General features: G+C 43.3%; 2 protein-coding genes across 15 annotated transcripts in view; both read left to right on the plus strand.

Moving 5' to 3' along the window:
- LOC117898915 (very low-density lipoprotein receptor) overlaps positions 1-9,441 on the plus strand; it is a 29,797-nt gene extending 20,356 nt beyond the window's left edge. For 3 of the 9 annotated variants that reach the window (XM_034808619.1, XM_034808615.1, XM_034808620.1), the window contains 9 exons: positions 1,711-1,830; positions 2,867-2,989; positions 3,404-3,630; positions 4,796-6,202; positions 6,268-6,466; positions 6,617-6,772; positions 8,722-8,855; positions 8,921-9,082; positions 9,157-9,441. In XM_034808619.1, coding sequence (XP_034664510.1) covers positions 1,711-1,830; positions 2,867-2,989; positions 3,404-3,630; positions 4,796-6,202; positions 6,268-6,466; positions 6,617-6,772; positions 8,722-8,855; positions 8,921-9,082; positions 9,157-9,189 — 2,561 coding nt within the window. In that variant the 3' untranslated portion in view covers positions 9,190-9,441. Of the gene's footprint in view, positions 1-1,710; positions 1,831-1,940; positions 2,058-2,866; positions 2,990-3,403; positions 3,631-4,795; positions 6,203-6,267; positions 6,467-6,616; positions 6,773-8,721; positions 8,856-8,920; positions 9,083-9,156 lie in introns of all 9 variants that reach the window. The other 6 variants (XM_034808616.1, XM_034808621.1, XM_034808617.1 and 3 more) reach the window with 4 other exon arrangements.
- A 2,555-nt stretch (positions 9,442-11,996) lies between these two features.
- Positions 11,997-15,276, plus strand: part of LOC117898913 (low-density lipoprotein receptor) — a 50,714-nt gene continuing 47,434 nt past the window's right edge. For 4 of the 6 annotated variants that reach the window (XM_034808603.1, XM_034808607.1, XM_034808604.1 and 1 more), the window contains exons 1-2: positions 11,997-12,213; positions 12,920-13,483. In XM_034808603.1, the coding sequence (XP_034664494.1) occupies positions 12,931-13,483 (553 nt within the window). In that variant the 5' untranslated portion in view covers positions 11,997-12,213; positions 12,920-12,930. The remainder of the gene's footprint in view (positions 12,214-12,919; positions 13,484-15,276) is intronic. The other 2 variants (XM_034808602.1, XM_034808606.1) reach the window with 1 other exon arrangement.

The raw sequence follows: 15,276 nt of genomic DNA on the forward strand, positions 1-15,276 counted from the left end.
TCCAGACTTCGGTATGCTCACACTGTTACAAGTGTATTTAAAAAATGAGTTCCGCGACCTTTGGCCCTTAAAAGGACGAAAATCTCCCACAGCCACAACTTTGAAGATAAAAGAAAACTGAAAGAAAACGCCATTCCGTAGGTAATGACCATATCTATCAGATCAGCGAGTTGGGATCCGATTGGATCATTATTAAAGCCAGAATGAAGAAATTAATTTGCAGTGGCTAAAGTTTAGCCGCTAAATCCAGCCGCCCCCACCCCGTCCAGCAGCTTTTGTTGTTTTTTCACATTCTCTCATTCACACTCTGCTTCCGCAGTGTGCGGCCTCTGCCTCTGCAGTGTGCTGCTCTAGGGAAGTGGGGCGAGCTAAAGGAGCGTGTTGGCGTGAGAAGTGTTGTAGATGTAAATGACAGATGAAGAAAAAATTTAAAATTTGACAAAAGACCGATAAGGTGCAGATGTAGTACTGAGTACCGAGTACACATCCCTTCTCGTCTTTTCTCAGCACGTGCTCAAGTGCGTGTACAAAACTGTGTGTCTGTGTGTGTATGTGTGGTCATAATAACATACACAAACACATTTGCAGAGAGCCTGCTGCACTATGGTTCAGATGACCACTTGTATTGGCCAAAATGAATAACTCGCGAACGGAGTAAAATTTTTTGATTTAGTCTTTTGATATAAGTTAAGAATAGGAAGAAGAAGGTTTTTTGAAAAAACGGGCGTGGCAGCTTCTTTTTTTAAGGGAAAATCGGTTTTAAATTTTTTTTCTCAAAATGTTAGAAGCAAAAAAAGGATGGGAATATGTTTAGCAGACCAAGATTCTATAAAAAAAAGTCGTAGCACGAATTAAAACCACGTAAAAATCTAAGATAATCGCATTTTTTTTTCTTAAACAGAGCATGCTCTTCAGTAGTTTCCATTATAAAACAATATTACACTGGCTACACTCTAGCCCTCCAAAATAGCTAGTGACTAATACTGTGGCTTAAATGCAATGCAAAATGGTACCCTACTTCACAATTTTCTTCTTCATTGTGTTCCAAACGGCAAAAAACATTGAAAATTCTCATTTGAGGTTATGATCTATAAATGAAAATTGTAAGAGTTGTGGTCAAATTTGGCATTTTTGACTATATACATTTTAACAATCATTTATTGGTCTACGACATACAATAGGTTTCAAGGTGGGACTAGGTGGCACAATATTAAAAAACTTTCTCAAAAATTAGTCTTTACTACGAACTGACACATATTGAAGGCCCCACTTTGACATACAATTACGAAGACATCGCCACTACTAGATACCGTTCACATTATAAAACACGTAGTAAAAACACTACTGAATAAAATGCATCCAAAAAATTGGAGCAATAAAATGGGTACTTTTTCACTGCACATGCTGTGCAATAATGACAGCTGGGTTTCACAGCTGATTTTGCGAAGGTGGCGCCATCTATGCAAATTTCGGGTATGCAACTTTGATGGTCACTCTTCTTCTAATACAGAGCGCCAAAAACCACGTCTTTTGCCCAAGAAAAGTCGTCACCTGGACCATAGCGCGCTGTTTCCGTTTGTGTTTTATCTTTTGTTGTTGATACGGGTTCAAAGCCAAGCTCGAGTAACGGGAAAAAATAGCCAAAATATCCCTACCCAAAAATACATTCATACGATTCAACACACACATTTTTTCGTTTGCTCTTTACAGAGGCCACCTGCTTGACGGACCAATTCCGTTGCACGAATGGCAATTGCATACCGAATAAATGGCGCTGCGACCAGGAGAACGACTGTGCCGATGGATCCGATGAGGCCACAGCGTTGTGCAGTAAGTAGCCATAAATCCCAACCACTAAATCCCACCAGCGAGCGTGCGGAATCCCAACGCTCGTGGTGCGAAACGAATCGATTGTACTTATTTGATTGTGTATTGCTTAGTGAATGCCTGTCCCAACAACGAGTTCAAATGCCAAACAGTCGAGCAGTGCATTCCGCGTGGCTGGCTCTGTGACGGCAACAGCGATTGTCGCGACAAGTCCGATGAGGCGCACTGCAGTAAGCGAAAATAGCATTCTATATCTATCCCCCCACACCAGCTCTTGCATATTACCACTCCTACTACTACTACTACTCCTGTGTGTGTGTGTGTATGTGTGCAATCGCTTTCACTAACCCAACTATGTCGCATAACTCATACGCACTGTTAATGGAGTGGCATTCTGCATAATTCTCGCAACAATGTCCTCTCGTGCCTCATCCTTAGAGGTTTAATCAAGTCATTGAAAGTGAGATTTTACCCATGTGTAGACGCATATATGTTTATGTAAGAGTACACCCCTCTTTGTGTGCGTGTGTACATTGTGTACTCATTCATGCAACCCTTGACAACAAGCATACGACGCGTGTGTGTGCCGCTGGCTCGCGTTTACTCTGACTGCTGCCGGCTGGCAATGGCGCATAAAATTCACTTAATCCTCGAATACACGCACACAGTGCACAGCCATGCACAGGAACACTACGTGGAACATGGTTTTAAGGAAAAACTATAAACGGTAATGGGAATAGAGTGTAGTGAGGGAAATGCTCCTCCTGCAATTGGATACTTTTAACGCATCAATGACTGCCCAAGAGTGATGGAATATTTAGCAGATTATTTTGGCAGAGCACTTAACACAAATGAATGCATTTGCTTAGGTACCTTTAGGGAAATTAGTTAAAGATTTAGGAGTATGCTAGCGTTTGATTCTTGAGCAGTCTTTTAAGGTATATCAACAGATGTAGGCATAGTCGACTAATCTGACTAATCATTACTCGTATTTTTCACTCTATATTTCTGTTCTCTTTAAATGCTTGCCACACAACAGAGGCACGCACCTGTTCCCCGGACGAATACGCCTGCAAAAACGGCGAAGGGCAGTGTGTACCTTTGGCTTGGATGTGTGACCAAAGCAAGGACTGCAGCGATGGCTCCGATGAGCACAACTGCAGTAAGGATCAGCTTTCTCCTTCTTTTAACTTTGCCATGAATTTTGGTTGCTCTTTGATTTGAAATTATTAAGTCAAAAGTTCTTTATGTTAGATTTCAATTTTATTTGCGAGTATTAGTTTCCGTTTATACAATTTTAGTAAAGTTTTAATTTCTCTCTCATATTTCATGTAAGTTTAAAATTGTTTCACTTTATGTTAAGCTCTAATCCACTCTAACAACCTTTACCACTCCCAACTATTCCATATATCATCCCAAACCATAACTTTGTGTCCAAACTTCCTGCCTAACCATCGACTTCACCGCACTTCATTTGCCGGTTTGGTTTAGTGTCCGGCTGCCATTTCTGTCATTTGTTGAAACTTACTTACTGCCTTCAACCCATATTTTTCTGAAATACTTTAAATTCCTTTAGACCAAACTTGCCGCTCCGACGAGTTCACCTGCGGCAACGGGCGTTGCATACAGAAGCGATGGGTGTGCGATCACGACGATGACTGCGGCGATGGCTCCGACGAGCGAGATTGTCCGGTGGTGCCATGCGACGCTGTGGCCGAGCACACTTGCACCAATGGGGCGTGCATCGCCAAGCGTTGGGTGTGCGATGGGGATCCGGACTGTTCGGATGCCTCCGATGAGCGGGTGAGTAAATAATACTTTGACATAAATTTACATTTCGTGTGGTGCCGTACAAAAAAAAGCTCCTACCATGGCATTCATGGGGTTTTTATACCCGGTACTCGAAGAGTAAATAGGGTATATTGTATTTGTGCACATAACGGTTGTATGTAACGCACAGAAGGAAACGTTTCCGACCCCATAAAGTATATATATTCTTGATCAGCATCAATAGCCGAGTCTATGTCTGTCTGTCTGTCTGTCCGTCTGTCCGTCCGTCTTGTTGAGCGCCTGGATCTCAGAGGCCATAAAAGCTAGAGCCACCAAATTTTGCATCCATACTTCTGTGTGCTCACACTGTTACAAGTGTATTTCAAAAATGAGCCACGCCCCCTTCCGCCCCCGCAAAAGGGCGAAAACCTCCCAAATCTACTAAAAACGCCATTCCGTAGGGAATGACCATATCTATCAGATCACCAAATTGGGATACGATTGGATCATTATTATAGCCACAATGAAGAAATTAATTTGCAGTAGCCAAACCCACCCCGTCCCGCAGCATTCACACTCTGCTTCGCGCTGTTTATGGCCTGGCCCCTGACACGTCACTGCCTCTGCCTCTGCCGCTGCCTCTGCCGCTGACTCTGCCGCGACTCTGCAGTGTGTGTCTATAGGGGAGGGTGGCGAGCTAAAGGAGCGTGTTGGCGTGAGTAGTGTTGTTGATGTAGATGACAGATGAAGAAAAAATGTAAAATTTGACAAATAACCGCTAAGTTGCAGATGTAGTACTGAGTGCCGGGTATAAAAGTTGTGACGCGTAAGAAGCGTCTCACACGTCCCTTCTCGTTTCTGCTACATTCCCTCGGTTATATTTTGCTTCTCTGTGTGGAATGGGCTGGGACGGTAAGCCCCATAAATTACGACAAAGTTGGGCATAACTCAATGCCCAAAGCAGCTTTGGTAGCTTTTGTTGTCAACACATGGCACGCATAAAATTGCATTTTTTGCATAGAAAAGACCAGCAAGGACTTCAAACCTGGGGTCAACCTGGGACATAATTTTGTGTGCAACGAAAAAGTTTGCTTCAACTTGTACCCCCCAAGAGAAACCGACACCACAAACCGAAAACTTTGCCCTAACAATGTCTCACGCGTCTCTCTTGCATCTCTACCCTGCCTCCACCCCTTAGTCCTGCGCGAATGTGACCAACACGACCACACCCTGCCTGGCACATGAGTATCAGTGCAAGGATCGCATCACCTGTCTGCACCACAGCTGGCTCTGCGACGGCGACCGGGACTGCCCCGACGGCGACGATGAACATACGGGTAACTGCAAGAACGTGACTTGTAGGCCGGACCAGTTTCAGTGCGGGGATCGCAGCTGCATTACCGGACACCTCACCTGCAATGGCGACAAGGATTGTGCGGATGGCAGCGACGAGCGGGACTGCAGCCAGAGCCTGGGCACCACGAAGGGCACCTGCATTGCCACAAGCGAATTTAACTGCGGTGGGGGTCAGTGCATTGTCCTGAGCAGGGTCTGTGACAAGCGGAAGGACTGCCCCGATGGCGAGGACGAGCCGGCAGGAAAGTGTGGCGTGAATGAGTGTGCTGCCAAGAATGGCGGGTGCATGCACCAGTGTGTGGATTTGGTGGTGGGGCACCGCTGCGAATGTCACGAGGGATACAAGCTATCCGGAGATAAGCGCAGCTGTGTGGACATCAATGAATGTGACAATCCAGGCACTTGCTCCCAGTTGTGCAGCAACGAGATTGGGGGATTCAAGTGCGAATGCGAGGCGGGATACATGCGGGACCCGCACAATCACACTCGTTGCAAGGCGGGCGAGGGACATGCGTCCCTGCTCCTGGCGAGACGTCACGATATACGGAAGATCGCCCTCGATCACATGGAAATGACGTCGATCGTAAATAGCACAAAGTCGGCGACGGCACTGGACTTTGTGTTCCGCACGGGAATGATCTTCTGGAGCGACGTGACGACGCAGAGCATCTACAAGGCGCCCATTGACGAGGGAAACGAGAAGACGGTGGTGCTGAAACAGTCGTCAGTGACATCGGATGGACTGGCAGTGGACTGGATCTACAACCACGTGTACTACACGGACACGCACAAGTGCACCATCGAGCTGACCAATTTTGATGGCAACATGGGCAAGGTGCTCATTGAGGATGCGCTGGACATACCGCGCTCCATCGCCCTCGATCCCATCGAGGGCTGGATGTACTGGTCCGACTGGGGCGCCTCCCCGCGCATCGAGCGCGCCGGCATGGATGGCAGCCACCGCACCACCATAATCAGCTACGACGTCAAGTGGCCCAACGGCATCACCCTGGACCTGGTGCGCAAACGCATCTACTGGGTGGATGGCAAGCTGAATGTCATCTCTTCGGCCAACTACGATGGCTCCCAACGGCGCCAGATTCTCTACTCCACCGAGTACCTGCGGCATCCCTTCTCCATCACCACATTCGAGGACTACATATACTGGAGCGACTGGGACAAGCAGACCGTCTTCAAGGCTAATAAGTTCACGGGCGAGGGCGTGGAGCCCATCACAGCGGTACACATGGTGAGCCTACATCTAATTTCCATTTTTCTTGTCTTCCATTTCATATCCTTGCTATCCTTTTACAGCTACAACATCCGATGGTGATCCATGTGTATCATCCGTATCGACAGCCCGATGGCTTCAATCACTGTCAGTCCGTGAATGGCCACTGCTCCCACCTCTGCCTACCCGCACCGAGGATCAACGAACGCAGTCCGCGAATCTCCTGCGCCTGCCCCACGGGTCTTAAGCTGATGGCCGATGGGCTCATGTGCGTCGAAGATCGTAAGTACACCATAAGATCCTTCTGGAGTCGCTTGGACTTTGCATGCCAAAGGTTTAACTTTTGATTTTATGCTTACTAACCCGCCAACCCAAATCCCAACCGCAATCTGAAAACCGATCTGACTTGCATGATTCGCTGCTGCATGACAGCCCTTTATGTGGTCGTCACTAAGCCTCCTCGAGCCCTGAAAACAAAACCGAAAACGAAAACCGCGCCACGGCGACTGCCAGCGAGGCTTACAGACAGAGAAGCGCATGAAGAGACCATGCTGAACACGCAGCTGCCACCGGGGCACGGAACAATCGGTATGCCTGGCAACTCTATGCCTGTGCCTGTGTATGTCTCTGTTTTCCATGTTGTGTGTTGTCTTTCCTACAATGTGTGTGTTCATCTTTGTATAAAGATTCATAGGGAATCTTGAATGTCAACTCAGTTATGTGTTTTTGTACCCGGTACTCGGAGAGTAAATATTGTATTTGTACACAAAGTGGATGTATGTACTGCACAGAAGGAAACGTTTCCGACCCCATAAAGTATATATATTCTTGATCAGCATCAATAGCCGAGTCTATATAGCCAAGTCTGTCTACCCGTCCGTCCGTCTGTCCGTCCGTCCGTCTGTCCGTCCGTCTTGTCCGTCCGTCGAGGAGCTTTTTTTTTGTTTTTTGCACATTCTCTCATCCGTGTGCGGCTCTGATGGAGGGGGGAGAGCTAAAAGAGCGTGTTGGCGTGAGAAGTGATGTAGGTGTAGATGACAGATGAAGAAAATATGTAAAATTTGACAAAAAACCGCTTAGGTACAGATGTAGTACTGAGTACCGGGTATAAAAGTTGTGACGCGTAAGAAGCGTCTCACACGTCCATTCTCGTTTGTATTGTATTTTATGGTGTAGGAGGTTTGAGAAAAGCTTCACATAAAGTATCTGGCAACACTGTTGAGTGTTGGTTAACTGTGTTAAGTATTGGTTCAGGGTGTCAAAACTGTGACAACTTTTTCAACTTCCTCTCAATTTATAAGTTCAACAACTCCTTTCCCTTCCTTTACTCTTTCCAACTCGTTGTCTTTGACTGTTGATAAGCACTTTCGTGAGATTCAGATTTATTGCACGCGTATTAATCAAAATTCTACCCAGCACTCAAAATCACTTTTCTGGCCAGGAAACGCTTCCCGCACCCTCATCACCCCTCTCGGGTTGCTATCCACGACATTTGCTTTGTCATGGCCCACATTAATCATCATCAGAGAGGGGCGGAGTCCAGCCCCATGCTTGACAGTTTCATAAATTCAATCCGAGAAAAGCGACACTTGCATCGGAGCACATTGCCCTCACAGAAAGTAGGCAGCCACTGTAGTAGGGCCATAGTTGCAATTGAAACGTCCAACAGCCGCTACAAGCAAACCATCCAACCATCGAACCCATCGAACCACGCCAGACACCACACAATACCCAACCGCAAAGTATGAGGTTAATATTTAAGCTTTCCCCTACTGTGTGTGTAGTACTGGCGTTGGGTGTATGGTCTTTGGGCCTTAAAGGAAACTTTAACTTAATGTTGATAACTTTTACTGTTTCGACTTAATTTAATCGCGGCTAGAAGCAGCACCCACACCCTCCGACCGACCCACTGAATGGCAGACAAAATCCCATTAAATGCGTCGCGTTAACGATGTCTTTACGCTGCCTGCCAGTCTTCTTCCTCACCAATCCCTGGGCTTGATATTGCCATTGCCATTTTCATTCCCAATCCCTTTCTCAGTCTAAATCGAAATCGGTCGCTCAGTCTCATCCCCCGCCCCCATAAAAGTTTTTGCGCCATCAAAGGCGCGACAGTGTTTAAGTGTTTATTTGCGCCTAAATGCGCACTTTGAACGATTTGATTGAAATTTCTTTTGGATCTGAGCAAAAGCAGCCTCCGAAATCCGCTTGGATTTTAATGTTGATTCCATCTTTCATTCTGATCTTTTATTGTAATGATTTCCGTTTTTCCCCTTATACATTTTAACACATTTCTTTCTTCTTTTGGTTCATCATTGCAAAAGGTGGCAGCCATTTAAGGCTTGTCAATGGGTGGGTAAAAGCCGCCAAACGGAAAATAATATGTTCGTGGCCATGTATCTAGCCAAAAATCTAGGAAGTATAAGTTATATTTTTATGATATTTTTAAAGTGTGTTGAAATGTTTATAGTTCAGTGATGGTTACCAGCAATCTAAAATGAATTTCTAATATAAAATTAAAACATTTCCTTCCTTAGTTGCCGACCAGCGTCCAGTAAAGAACCACACACAAATCGAACACACGACAGCGCCCAGTCCGCAGCCAGATTCGGGCTTTATAGCGCTGGTTGTCATCGCCAGTCTCAGTGGTTTTGCAGTTCTGCTATCGGTGGTAAGACCAGCGAAGAAAGTCCTCAATGAAGGGAACCTTAAAGTTAAATATTGTTTCTTTGACAGGTCCTGCTCATTGGCTATCGCTACTGCAGCAAGCGACGCATCAACTCGATGAACTTTGAGAATCCCATTTACCGGAAGACCACGACCACAGAGGATCATTTTAGTTTGCGCAAGAATTTGCCAGCGCGCATATATGATCACACCAGTGTCATGGATGAGGAGGTACTTGATACTCTCAACACTTATTTGGACACTAAAAAAATGTACTTTGTTTATTTCTATATAATTCCTTTTAGTACTCACCCGTCGTAGGCATATCCTCGTATTAGAAAGAATGTTACTTGTTTACTTCCTTTGATTGGTTGGTGGGTTGGGAGAGCAGACGCGAGAAGCAGACCCGCAGAAGACACACTCCTGAAGACTGAGTAACTCTGTGTATTGTGTAAATTAATTATTTTAACATTTTAAGGCATGGCAAGGGGACACGGCGTGTCACTAGGAGGCGTATCCTTAGAGGATGCTGTACAAAAATACTTTGTCGCAGAGTTCTAAGTATCAGAAAAGAAAAACACACACAAACAGATAAATACACACAAAAGAAGATGTTAAATAAGAAATCTAATTGCTAATTTTAAATTAAAAAATAGTTCCAAACTGTATATAGCTGTAAGTGTGCATTATTTTTAAAAAGAAGCAAACTAATTAATATAATCATATAAACAAATAAATATATGTATATGCATGTATACATATGGTAATGATCATGATCTAGTACTATTAGAGAGAGTTGAGAAATTATATTTCTGTGTGTTCGATGAGCAGAAATCGTTTTATTATCTTTATTATTACTATATATGTACATATGTACGTATTAACCTTTTGTTAACTATATTTGTTAAGTGTACATAAAGAATACATAGATATGTATGTATATGTTTCCCACACTAAAAGATACCAGATGATACATAATAAACTCAAATATACTTACATAGTATGTGTAGTATAAAATCGATGAAATGTTGTGTTTCTCTTATTTTTTGTGAGTGTTGATCTTACAGTTAAAGTTCTGTAAGTTTTAAAGCCACATGGTGTACATATCTTTTACTTTTAGTTTTCACACTTTAAGCAGACATAATTTATAATTTATACTTAAAACTAAATTCTTACTTTACACCCAATAAACTATTGGCTATATCAAGGCTCTCTGGTCTCTTGTCTTTGACTATGCCAACAAACAATTTATTCCTATAATTTTACAAATAGCCTACAAATATCATAGTAGAACACATCTACAATCGTATGTAGGTGCCCCAGCTATTAATGGATGCTGCGTGAAGTGAGATGTTTTTATCATTAAGAGAAACAATAACAAGAACCACCTGCGCTCTCACCAAGAATATATTTTAATGTCAGCTGTTTCGTGAAGCATGTCATGAAGAAATTATATTAGGAGGTGCCGTCGGTCCCGTTTGTCGTGTATTGATGCTGCTTGTGAGTGCGAGTGAAAGGGTTCTGCACAGCAAGTGTGAGTGAAACGAACATTTAGAGACCGAACACACCCGAACCCCACCCGACGGCACCTCCTTATATAATTTCTTCATGACCGCTGTCGCTCTTATGGCGCCTCGCGGAATATGCTACTGTAAAGAGTACACTCTCTTAACTCGGCTGAGCTACACTCCGCTTCGGACCATGATGGAATTATGCAGGGTGGTGGCGTAGGTAAAAAGTAGTCAACTATCTATGCCGTTAATAAGTTCGAGTGAAAGGGTTCTAAGTAGTAATTGTGAGTGAATCGAAAATAAAGTGTGCTTAGAGCTCTTAGATGGCATGGGGTTTACAGTTGCCAATTACACAAAAAAACGAGAAGAGACGTGTGAGACGCTTCTTACGCGTCACATCTTTTATACCCGGCACTCAGTACTACATCGGCACCTTAGCGGTTATTTGTCAAATTTTACATTTTTTCTTCATCTGTCATCTACATCAACAACACTACTCACGCCAACACGCTCCGTTAGCTCGCCCCCCTTCCCTAGACCCACACACTGCAGACTCACGGCAGAGGCAGAGGCAGAAAACACCGCAAACACTGCGCGAAGCAGAGTGTGAATGAGAGAATGTGCAAAAAACAAGTATAAGCTGCGGGACGGGGTGGGTTTAGCCACTGCAAATTAATTTCCTCATTCTGGCTATAATATTGGTTCAATCGGATACCAATTTGGTGATCTGATATGGTCATTCCCTACGGAATGGCGTTTTTAGTTTGGACGGGGGCGGGGCTCATTTTTGAAATACACTTGTAACAGTGTGAGCATACAGAAGTCTGGATGCAAAATTTGGTGGCTCTAGCTTTTATGGTCTCTGAGATCCAGACGCTCATAAGGACGGACGGACGGACTGACGGACTGACGGACAGACAGACATGGCTCTATCGACTCTGCTATTGGAGCTGATCAAGAATATATATACTTTATGGGGTCGGAAACGTTTCCTTCTGTGCGTTACATACAACCGTTGTTCACACAAATACAATATACCCTATTTACTCTTCGAGTACCGGGTATAAAAATTGTATTTTTTTTACTGAGGTATAACATTGAGTTATTGCTTGTGATAGATAAAAAAAAGTTCATAAAAGTTGTGACGCGTAAGAAGCGTCTCACACGTCCATTTTCGGTTTTTTTTCAATAAGTTACTACTTGAATGTAGTGGTTACTTTTTTGGTAGGTTTTTTGCTAAGCCTCTTAGTTCTACAAAAATTTCACATTTCTGGCTGCAAAAACCGAAAAGTCATTTCTGCGGATAAGGGTTAACATGTGGGAAAAACTTCGTCCGCACACAACCGTTTACGTCAAAAAGCAAGCACGCACTGAAAAATAATTGCCCGAAGTCCGACCACCTTGTATAATTTCATCATGCATGTGCTCTTTCTGTTCATGCTGTCTCTCCGACTTTTTCTCTCTATCTTTCTCTCTCTCTCTTTATCAGAAACAGCGCTCAGGTGTGTTCGTTCGGCTTGGACGCGTGGCGATCGTCGGTTTGTCGCGACGCACAGTCAAACGAGCGAGCAAATTCCGAGGTTGAACCGCTGTAGTTGGGCACGATTGGCCACGATATTCCCTCAGTTTTCTAGTCGTTTTTGTCGGGCGTGCCGAACTGTCGTCTTCTGTCAGTGTATCGCATGTTATTTAACCGTTAATTTCTCAGTTCGTACATATTTTGGAACGCGAATAAAGATTAGGCCAAAAGCCAAATGCAAATAATAAATATATTAGAAAAAGAGTAAAACTAAACAATATACAGTTCCACATTGTGCATCTCCCAGTAAAAAGTGTTTATTAACAGATAATGTACGAATCTAGTATAACCGCCTGTTACATATCAGCATGTTAAGCAACATAAATTTCTATGGCACATGGGGTGAAAACATTTCCTAAAAAAAATAACATTTACCAAGAAAGTTATGAAATAAAGGGCCCCTGTTTTTGGGACGGCTTCTTATTCCTAAGAGCTTAACCAAGTGGGGAGTTGCTAATATTGTTTACAATTATTTTAAGCTGGGAAAACAGAAAATACTCGGCTGAAACTGAATGTGATTCATATACATATGTATGTAGAGAGAGTTGAAGAGAATGGAGATAAAAGAGAGATAGTAGATTCAGAGTCAGGCTTAACCCTTGTCTCTTTTTACGTGTATAACCCTCGGCCTCATCGAAACCTAATCGTCGCCCTTGTGTGTTTTTTTTCTCTTTTACCTGTTATTTGCAACATCGTATGATGTGTCTTTTTTTAGTCGTGGCTTTTTTGGCATTTTTATCGTGCGTTTTCTTTACACTCTCTTCTTCGATATATTTTGCGAACAAAATTCGGTGGGTTTCTCACTCTCTAAGTATCTACCTCATCGCTCTTTTCGATCTCTTCCTCTTTCGGACAGATTTTTGGCAACTGTTTCGCATTTTTCGAGAACATTCCATAATGCTCTTATTCGGATCCGGGATAAAGTAGGAAATTTGTGTGAAAAGTGTGTTTGACCTAAATTTCTATATATTTTTACAGTTGAAATAGAGATGGCAACAGTTTGCCAGCCCAATTACACAGAACGCTTTCAATCTAATAATGAGAATGAGTATGAGAATAGTAACATTGCCAGCAGCAGCACCACCACCCACACATCCCATGAGCAGTCGCTGGTGACCACCAAGGCCACCGTGACCAGTGCGTTCTTCTTCAGCAGCAGCACCAACTACCAGAGCTGGGTGCAGCAGCTGATCAGCTTCAGCTTCACCTCCTCGTTCCATCTGCTCTTCATCACGTGCATTTTGAGCATCAGCAAATTCTGCAATGCCGCCGCAGTAAATGCCGCCCAGGTAACGGCCTCCACGCCCAGTCCCAGCGAGATTATGCAAAATCTAAGTGGGTCGGCGCTCCTGGAGAAGATTAAGGCCAGCACTTTGGGGACGCCATTGGATCGACTAAAACACCTGGCCCCAGCGGCAGCCAACAGTCTGAGTCCCGGCATTGGAGTGACCAATTTTGGGCACTCTATCAATTCGGTGCTTAATGGAAATCCATTCAAGTTTCTGAATGTTTCCGGCAAGATTGGAACACCATTCGATATAAGTGAGTATAAAATGTAGCATAATTAGAATTAAGAGTGGAGGAAGGTTATTAAATATTCCATTTCTGGTAATTACCTGATTCCAAATGTGGTCTAGCCTTTCATTCTATATTTTTATGGAGCTCCTTCCACATGTTTTCACTCTCTCACTCTCTTTCTCCCCCATTCAACCAAGCGTTGCGTTTGTATTCTTAATTAGTGAAAATTGTGATTCCCTTTATTCTCGGCTTATCTTATTTTCTCCAAGTGCATAGGTAGCCCAAAAAGAGTGTTTATTGTTTTTGTCGCCGCCGCTGGCTCACGTGTTTCAGTCGATCATGCCAACGGCCTCGTGTCTTGACACCAGAGAGTCGTCTCTTAGCAACAACCAACTCCGCGGTCGCTTCGGCTCAAGTTTATTTATATATTTTTTATGTGAATTTTTTTTGCGAACCTAAAGCCAAGGCGTCTCTCCTGGCGATGCAATGCCAGTCAACTCCACTGCCTTTTTATATGCTGCTCACAGACACTCCACAACATCATCCGATTTTTAGACTCTACTCTACTCTGGCTGGCTCTTATGAGTCCAGCTTCCAGCTCCCCAACTTCTCTTTCCATTTTCTTCCATCCAGCAGCCTGCCTGCCTTTTACTTTCCTCTTCTCTTGCCTTTTTCATCGCTGCGCTCTTTCTGCTTTCTGCGGGTTTTGCTTTGGTAATTATTCCGTTTAATGCTTTACACCGGCCGGCTTCGTTTCATAGTCAGAAGAGAGAGAGAGAGAGAGACAGACACACGGATATGAGAACAAGAGCATAGGGTGGGCAACAGAAAAGAGCAACAAGTGTCTGCTTGCCCGTACGCTTGCTTGGAGTTTCGTGCCTTGTCACAGTGCACTATGGGGAATTTGACCACTTTTTCTGTCCAAAAACCGATTTTTCAAAAGTATCTGAAATAAAATATTTTTAACCGCGATGTATCCGAAAAACATTGATATTCACAGTTATGTAATCCAAAGCTTAACAAGAGCTTATCTCTGTTAAGTTAACAGCTTTTTAACAGAGCAATATGCAAGCTCTGTTAATACGAAAATTATTTCTTTAAAATGAAGCAATGTAGAAAATTCAATTCGTGTTATTTGCTTTGCATGCCAATGTGCCCTTTTGTGCACCTTTTCTGCAATTTAAGTTTTTAGGATAAAACCTAAGGTTTAGAATTTCAGAGTTGTTTACAATTTGGAACTCTGAGAAAAGTAAAATTCCATTGCATTTAAGCTGTAGTACCTCCGACAAGTTTTGAGAACGATAAAAGATCTCCTAAGATAAAAGTAAGAGATTTTCTGAACTATTTTTCGAGAAATCATATATTTATAGTTAAGTTGAGACGCTTGCAGTGTCTGTGCACTGACGAGCAGTGCTATTATGTCCAAAATGTCTTCAACTCAAAGAAAGTAAGCTGCTTGCAGTATACAAGGAAGTCAATGAAAAATTCGGTGATCTTCTAGATACTAATTTTTCTAAATTCAGACACTGTTTTAGTTTGATTCAATTTTAAAATAAATTAAAAATGCGATTTACACTGAAGAAAAGGCGTTGCCAAGCCCATTTTTCAAATAACCTTCCTCTCACTGACAAGAGCTAATAACAAATAACTTAATCAAAATATATTGTTTCGTTCGGACGTTATTATTTTTGACAAAAAAATAGGTCTAGTTCCCCATAGTGCAGTGGGACGAGTACTCTTGAAAATTTGCACATGTACAAAAGTTTTAAATATCATTTATTAAGAAATGTATGTATATTGGAACAGAAGTGCAGTTG

This window comes from Drosophila subobscura, chromosome O (genome assembly GCF_008121235.1).
Source record: "Drosophila subobscura isolate 14011-0131.10 chromosome O, UCBerk_Dsub_1.0, whole genome shotgun sequence".
Lineage (NCBI taxonomy): Eukaryota > Metazoa > Arthropoda > Insecta > Diptera > Drosophilidae > Drosophila > Drosophila subobscura.